Consider the following 8,455-nt stretch of genomic DNA (forward strand, 5'->3'; position numbering starts at 1 on the left):
ACTGGATTGGCCCGTGGTGGTTTAGGGCTTGAGTTCGAAATAAATTAGCATTAAACTTAATTGCGAGTCTAACATTCTATAACTCGCCCTAGAAATAAAATAACTTCAAAACTCACACTAAGAATTAACCATTACATTTGTTCCAATAGATAAAAAGAAACTTTATAAGCAATAAATCAATGATTAGTAAACCAACTCACACTAATTCAATTAATCAATTAACTTAAAACATAATTTACCAAAATAAAATTTGAATATGAAATGGTGAGATTTGAACTCACACTTTTAACATTTACAAACGTTGTTAAAAATGAGTGAACGAAAAAATGTTGTTTTCTTAGATATGCTATTTTTCCTAATTCGAATGATTTACGGGGGGCCTATATCTTATTTGAACAATATAAAGATCTATTATTTTAATTTATATTTAAAAAGTTATATTCTATAAAAAAAATTAAAAGTTGTATACATTTAGCATATAAATCCTGGGTTTACTTTATTTGGTTTGCAGATAAATAACTTTCCACGTATATTTAACTAAAACCCATGATTGAGCCCACGAAAAGAGATTCGGTTAAAATTGAGGTGGCCCAAGTTAAAACCGACCAGGTTTGGATTCGAATATTTCAGGTTTTAGATCCGGGTTAGACCGCTTGTTTCCATTTTTTGTCAAGGGTAAACTACGCCAATGAAACACAGCTGAACCGTTACATGCCGACATGGATAGTTGACTGCCACAGCTGGACCATTTTGACCTGCTCTTCTTCTTCTTCAACCCAATCCCATCTTCTTCCTCAACCCAACCTCTTATTCTTCCTCAACCCAATTGCATCTTCGGGTAAACAGATTCAAGATCTTCAAGTTGAAAAAGTTTCCCCTGAAGATGTGCATGTACCTACGGATTTTTCAGAGAAGTGCTGAGACATAGAAGATGGTGCTCAACGTGCACAAGATGTATGTGTGCAATAACATTGCAGCTTTCATGAAATGGCTTCATGATTCATAACCAGGTGACATTGCAGATGATGAAAAATCGAATTTTGGTTAAGATTACCAAAAGAAGCACGCATCAAAGAAGGAATAAGAAAAGCATATAAACACAAGGAAAGAAGACCAGCAGCGATAGTAAAATCACAAAACTCCCAACAAAATTATTGAAACTGTAGGAGATAAAGAGAAATTGATCTCTAATAACTTGTGAACTACCAATAAAAAAATCAAAGAAATAAGCCACCCTGAACTAAGCATACAAATATATGAAAACAGACGCACCTCTACTCCACCGATGCAAAAGAGAATCACCAGAACTTCAACAAACCAGAATGACATAAGCATGTAAAGCATGACCAAGAAACATGAATCAATTACTACAAAGAGAATTGCTGATGTTGTATTTATGTCGACAAAACCACCGGAACCCGAAGCTCCTACTTGTAGAAATTCTTCTGATGCATCCTGAGCAACAAACATCAATCAACAGAACATTTTCATGAACTATTCGATTCTACTAAAAATTGTTTAGCCATATATGTGCTAGAACAGAATTTTAACAAAGAACACATAAAATTAGGGCGTAGAAGTGACCTTGAGTAGCTTGGTCTGCTTTCCATGCGCCTTTCTTCATTTTGGGTATGTTCCATTAAAATAAATAAAAATTTGAAAAATTACGCTATTAATTTTTAGGATAATGTTTGGGTTGATTGGGAAGCTATGGAGAAGAAAAGTGAAGAGAAAGAAAGAAGAAGATGGGTTGAGGAAGAAGATGGGGTTGGGTTGAGGAAGAAGATGGGGTTGGGTTGAAGAAGAAGAAGAGCGGGTTAAAATGGTCTAGTTGTGGCGGTCAACGATCCATGTCAGCGTATAACAGTCCAGCTATGTTTTCTGTCACACCTATTAATAGTTGTTAACGTCGAGTGATCATTTTATAACAAACGATAATATTAGTGACCAGTTTGTGACTTTTTAAATATCAATATTGAAAACGAATACCACCCCAAACATGACTGACCATTGGCGTAGTTTACCCTTTTATCAACGTTGGCAATTTTGTCTACTCATCGGTTTAGCTTTCAGAAGTCATCATTCTTATGAGAGAATGATTGGCACTCTCACTACTAATTTGCTGTTTGCTTTCCATATGCATTGTTGTATTCATTGCAATTGCTGTGTTCCCTCCATCGCATTATCCTCAACCCGTGCTTGCTGTTAAGACACGATATCGTTTTGCTTATCACTTCTTTTTTCATGATCTCTCCATTAACCGGAACGCATGAGAAAACCTCCGCCGGCATAGGATTATCTAGTGAATCGATCGCAAGTTGGGTGATATTCGACTCGTACTATTTAAAAAATTTGTTGTTCGACTCCGTTCGTTATTTGTAAAACTCGTTAAAATTTTGCTAAGTCCGAGCTCGTTAAAAAAGTTTATTGTTCGACTCGCTTGTTACTCGTAAAGTTTGTTAAAATTTTTATCGGCTCGTGCTCGTTAAAAAAAACTTATTGCTCACCTCGTTGCTCCTTAAATTCGTCGCAATTTTTACCTTATTTTCTTAAATATAAGTATAATATACTAATACTATATAAATCTTAATATAAACATAAATTAATAAATTTAATCAAAAAATTATAAAAAGAATATATAAATCAATTTCAAATTCTAAACTTCAAAATAGTAATCCACAAAACATTAAAATAATAAATAAAGTTTAAATTTTAAGTATAGTAAAAATTAATTAATAACTTAAGGGCTGTTTGTTTACTTCAGAATGATTAAGCGCTGAATGATTCAAAGGCTCTGTATGAATTAACTCTGAATATGACATGTTGTTTGATAATGACTCTGAATCATTCAGAATGTACTTTTATGTTGAATCATTCAACATTGTTTTGCTAAATCAGTCATCATTGTTTTGCTAAATCAGTCAATACCAAATCATTCAGAGATGCGAAACAAACGCGCTGAATGCTGAATGGTTTAACATTCGCTTAATAATTCCATTAAAGGCAAACAAATAGCCCCTTAGTATTTTTTTGTTATTTATTAAAAAATTAATAGATTAACCATTTATTATATTTTTTAATATTTATTAATAAATTAATAATTTTTTGAATGAAATAATTTTTTAAAATAACTACTAAAAATATATAAAAAAAATTACGAGTTGTTTACGAACTTAACGAGTCGAGTTAAATTTTACTCAACTCAATTCATTATGATCTCAAGTCCAGCTTAATTTCAAATAAAATCAATCCAAATTAAACATTTATTGAATTCTAACGAATCAAATTTTAACCAAGTCATTAAGCACTCTGCCAGCAGCTATATTCATGCAAATTAAATTGCCAAAAATAATTTTAAATAATAAATTATTTAAAATGTGTCGCTTTGCCAAAAAGAAAATAATTAAAGGGAGTAAATTTTGTGGGAAGGACTAAATGGCGGTAATCCAAGGAATCTGACAAAGTCATCGGATTCACAATAATGTTGTTCCCTTCCGGTCACATCACTACTCCCCATGTGATCATTGTCGTCGTCAATCAAACGATCAAAACTTCTCCTGAATTCCTCACACGCACCGCATTGATTGAACTCTCACCCGCACAAAACATTTTTCATCTTCCCAAGGGTTGTTTTGACCTTTTCATTCAATAATTCCCTCTCAGAGAACTCAATCTGGACCGTCGATTCACCCTCCCCCATCAAACCACATCCAACATCCAAGATAACAAAGTACGGCATTCCTTAAAAGGCAGTTTCCCTTCATGTCCACAGGCTTTTCCAAACCGCAAAATCTAAAAGATCGAAGACTCAGAGGCAAAGAAACGTCGCGATGGAGAAGGAAAGAGAGCAACAAGTTTACTTGGCAAGACTCGCCGAGCAAGCTGAAAGATATGACGGTAAATATTTTGGTGGATCTCTCTATTTATTCGTGACTTTATTTGTCCTTTATTTTTCTCTGATTTGATTGATTGACTTGTTTCGTTTCGTTTTGTCTTTGTTACTTGGTTTCTTGCCTGATCTGTAGTTTAGAGTATAGTTGAGCCTTTGATTATGATTCGATGATAATATACTGAAAATAGGTGATGAAGTTGAGACTTGAGAGTGTAAGTAAAGTATTTATATTTTCTTCAGTTACAATTTAAAAGAAAAAGAATGTAGCAGTGGATGAATACTAGCTTATCTATGCATAAAGAACTACGATTTGATAGTGCATTTGCTAGTATTTTTTACTAATTAAAGTTAAAAAAAACTATTGAGAAATGAAATGCTTGATTTTTAAATTTGATGCGAAATTATTATGTTTGAATTGTTTTTGTTTTCTAAGTTATTGCTCATATTTTAATGAAAACTGGGGTTTTCTTTGCTTGCTTGTGTATTATAACAACTTTTGAAGAAACGAAAGGCAAATTAGCACACATATTTATATAAACATTTTCCGTGAAGAGATGTTGAAGCTTTGCCTTTTATAAAGGAAAAAAAATCTGTAGGACTCCTTTTCTAATTTGTTGGAACTTCAGCGCATTTGGAATCCTTTTGAATTGGAAAACATCTTACTATTTCAGAGATGGTTGAGGCAATGAAGAGTGTTGCTAGGTTGGATGTTGAGCTTACTGTGGAGGAGAGGAATCTATTATCTGTTGGATATAAGAATGTGATCGGAGCAAGAAGGGCATCTTGGCGGATATTGTCTTCAATTGAACAGAAAGAGGAGGCCAAGGGTAATGAACAAAATGTGAGGAGGATAAAGGAGTACAGACAGAGGGTTGAAGATGAACTTGCAAAGATATGCAGTGATATACTCTCTGTCATTGATAAGCACCTCATTCCATCTTCCTCGACAGGGGAATCAACTGTTTTCTACAACAAGATGTGAGGATCATCTTGCCTTTATATTTTGTAGATCTGCAAGTGTGAATATATCCTTATTTGTTGCCTTTCTTTTACAGGAAAGGAGATTATTTTCGTTATTTGTCAGAATTTAAGGCAGGAGATGATCGTACAGAAGCTGCTGATCAGTCTCTTAAGGCCTATGAGGTGTTTGAAACAACCCCCCCCCCCCAAAAAAAAAAACCAAAAAAATGTTTTGCTCTCTCTTTTGTCTTTCATCAGCCCTCTTATTCTATTTTGATTTTGTACCAGAAGTTGGGCAGTATTTATTGTTATTTATATTGTAGGCTGCCACCTCCACTGCAAGCTCAGATTTGCCTCCTACTCACCCAATTAGACTTGGCTTGGCTTTGAACTTCTCTGTTTTCTACTATGAGATCTTAAATTCTACCGAGAGGTAAGAAATTATAATGCGTCTCTCTCTCTCTCTCTCTCTCATAAATGCACACCTAGAAGTACTTTACTTGAAATTTGTTTTCATTTGGGAGAATGATAGCAATGCTAATATTTTCTTTCATTTTGTGGTAGTTTCAGAAATGATTTCCTTGCTTACCATTTGCTGTTTACTAATTTAGTAATTATAAATGAAGCATGAAGCTACGATAAGAGTTCCACTTTAGCAGCTAGTGTCATTCTAATGTGATACAATATCTGAGCAGGGCTTGTCATCTGGCCAAACAAGCATTTGACGAGGCTATTGCAGAGCTTGATAGCCTTAATGAAGAATCTTACAAGGATAGCACCCTTATTATGCAGCTTCTCAGGGACAATCTCACCTTATGGACCTCAGATCTGCCAGAGGAAGGAGGTAAATTCTTTGTGTGTATATGTGGTTAATAAGTGAAAATATGTTTATGACAACATTCTGATTGATATAATTTACTTTTTGCCTGACTGGATTTATTTATTTACGGTTAGTTTCAAGAAGCATGATCTCCTACTAAAATACTAATCACCTTCTTGATTATACTAGCAATTTCTATTTGTCTCTTGCATATGATAATCTCCTTTTTGCAAATTTGTTATTTGATATTCCAGGTGAGCAATCAAAAGCAGATGATCCTCGGGCAGAGGTAAGAAAATGTTAAATTTTGTGCAATTTTTAAGTTGGACTGATCTTTTGATAAACTGCCTATTTCTATCTCTGGCATATTAGATGTCTATGGTGGTGCATATCTTGATTGCTTTCTCCCTGTTTCTTTTTTGCTTTCGAAATAAACTTTTTTTTTCTTGTTCTGTATCCTGGCAGAGTTAATTGGATGAAAGAGTATTCTTTTTAGACTCAGCTTGCGAGGTAGGAAAGGGGCTTGCTGCTAGAGTGACCTGCTTTCAACTCATGGTAGTAGCACCAGGATTTGTGACCTATGGCATGGTCAATTTGTTCATCAGATGTTTTCAGACTACTGTTATTCTCTGTTCTCTTATGTTTAAAACGTAATTGAATCTGTTTATTTTAGTCTTATGACCCATTTTCTTGTGTTCATTTTTTTGTTGTCTTAGCATGTTTTTCCTTCTATTTCCGAATGATGCGTGCTACACTTTCTCATTCTTTAGTTTAGTACTTGGATTTGATCTTAAACATAACATAAATTTCCAATTCGTTTGAGAAGTTTTGGTTCTTATTTTGTGCTCGAACCTTTCAAAAAAATTAATGGCATGGATCAATGTTTATCTCTGACAAGCATTAATGCACTTTGTTGATTATAAAATCCTGGGTTTTTTTGTTTATTGAACCTAATTGTGATTTGGAAAATGTAACCCTTTGTGTTACCCAAAAAGAGAGGAAAATGTAACTATTAAGATAATGACATTATTATATAAAAAAACCTCTAAAAATTTATTTATTGGACTAATACCTCCCATGCAGAAGTAGGATTGACCTTACGTTTTGTAGAAAGTAATGTCACATCTCACGTTGTACAAAAAATGAATTTTATGTCTTATCCAAAAAAAAAATTTCTTTATTAGAAAATTTGATGGTCTTATGTCAAATAAACCGTGAGGTTCATTAAACACGTTTGGTAAGACGTGAGGTTGTTATACATGTGCAGTTTGAAGGTATTGTTCTAAAAAAATTGGTTTGGGAGGTATTGATCCAATTAATAAAATTTTAAGAGTTTTTTTATATATAATAACGCCTAAGAGAATTCTCCCCAAGGATAATGAGCTAGGGAGACAATTTCTGATTATTTGTAACTATATTTGGTCTCGACGAGTGTTATGATTTAGAAGGCGAATGATACCATGTTATGATTTAGATACCATGTTATGATTTAGAAACCATGACTGAAAGCACGTGTGAAGAAAAGGAAAGGAAAAAGAAATGATACACATTTATTAATAATTCTATAATATCTCAAGAGAGACCAAACACTATTTATATAACATTCTCAATACCGGGTTAGTGACCAAATTGAAATATTTCAGAATTTGTTGGTCAAAGTAAAATAGTTGAATAGTTCATGATTTATTTGGGAATATTTCCTGAAAGTTTTTAGTAATTATCAAAGGAATTAAAGGGCAAAATGATCATTTGGCAAGAAAGATATTTTCCCCCTTTTATATGAATGATTCACGTGAATGGGGGAGTTGTCTACAAACTCTTCTCCATTCTTCTTCCTCCTCCCATGAAGGCTCCAAGGCAAAGGTGAGTTTTCTGGTTAATCAATTATTTGTTCATTTTATGGTTGGGTTTTTATCATTAGATGATAACTAAGCTTAAGGAAAGCTTAAGTTATCTTGAAATCAAAAGACAAAGGAGTTAGAGAAGATTAAAGATTTGGAGTTCTTGAGTGAAATCTTGAAATAGACTTGATAAGTTGAATTTGAAGTTAAATTTGACTTGACATCAGCTTAATTAAGACGTATTAAGTGTTAGAATTGGATTTGAAACATGTTGAATATTTTGTATGATTATTGAAGTTTATAAAGAGGAGAAGATTTTGAGGTTTAAGATGAGATAAATGAGTAGAAATTAGTTTAAGTATGTATATTTGAGTTAAGAATATGAAAGGGAATGAAATTTGAAGAATTCAAGTTGAATTGAGTGAATTTTCGTGCTTAAAATATGATTTCTGGGCTTGAACGAAAAATTCCAGATTACGTAGAGGGAACAGATACCCCCTGGGGTATCGATTCCCCCTTAATGGAAAAATTGGAATTTTGGTTCATTAAACTAGCTTAAGTTATTAACATCAAGTTTAAGGTTTAGACTTCTGATAATTGTTTTGAAAATTATATTTATGTAGATATTGAGCCTAAACAAGTTCCGGAACAATCAAAGAATTATGATCGAATCAAAGCAAGGCTAAGGTGAGTGCATACTAGTTGTAAATGATGTGTATGGAAATAAGACTCACGATGAGTCTAATTACAATATTGGATTGAATAAATATTTGAATGTTAAGTATGTGTTTGATATGATTATTATGTATGCATGAATGAATAGATTCATAGATGTTATATGTTATTTGGTGTGATAAGCTATGGGAAAATGAACTAATGGAAAATATGAAATTAGTGTATAAGAAATATGATATAGTGATCATGTAAAAATATGATAAAAAC

General features: G+C 33.0%; 1 protein-coding gene and 1 long non-coding RNA gene across 2 annotated transcripts; one reads left to right on the forward strand and one right to left on the reverse strand.

The window, feature by feature from the left end:
• Positions 1-490: 490 nt before the first annotated feature.
• On the reverse strand, positions 491-1,809 carry LOC120194988. Its single transcript, XR_005523024.1, has 3 exons — positions 1,585-1,809; positions 1,273-1,455; positions 491-895 (listed from the first exon to the last, which is right to left on the reverse strand). It is a non-coding gene; the product is annotated as an uncharacterized LOC120194988 (long non-coding RNA).
• Positions 1,810-3,734: 1,925 nt separating this feature from the next.
• LOC120194874 (14-3-3 protein 7-like) lies at positions 3,735-6,371 on the forward strand. Its single transcript, XM_039197051.1, has 7 exons — positions 3,735-3,897; positions 4,564-4,870; positions 4,948-5,035; positions 5,176-5,285; positions 5,548-5,696; positions 5,927-5,961; positions 6,138-6,371. The coding sequence occupies exons 1-7, from the start codon at positions 3,831-3,833 to the stop codon at positions 6,141-6,143; spliced, it is 762 nt and encodes a 253-aa protein (XP_039052982.1). The 5' UTR covers positions 3,735-3,830; the 3' UTR covers positions 6,144-6,371.
• The last annotated feature ends 2,084 nt before the right edge of the window (positions 6,372-8,455 follow it).

Source organism: Hibiscus syriacus, unplaced genomic scaffold (genome assembly GCF_006381635.1).
Source record: "Hibiscus syriacus cultivar Baekdansim isolate YM2019G1 unplaced genomic scaffold, ASM638163v2 tig00117005_pilon, whole genome shotgun sequence".
NCBI classification, from domain to species: domain Eukaryota; kingdom Viridiplantae; phylum Streptophyta; class Magnoliopsida; order Malvales; family Malvaceae; genus Hibiscus; species Hibiscus syriacus.

Bases quoted from the DNA above. Each gene is read 5' to 3' on its own strand.
- LOC120194874 (XM_039197051.1), top strand. From the start codon at position 3,831: ATGGAGAAGGAAAGAGAGCAACAAGTTTACTTGGCAAGACTCGCCGAG. The intron at 3,898-4,563 runs GTAAATATTTTG...TTACTATTTCAG, and splicing joins GCAAGCTGAAAGATATGACG to AGATGGTTGAGGCAATGAAG. The intron at 5,036-5,175 runs GTGTTTGAAACA...TTTATATTGTAG, and splicing joins AGTCTCTTAAGGCCTATGAG to GCTGCCACCTCCACTGCAAG.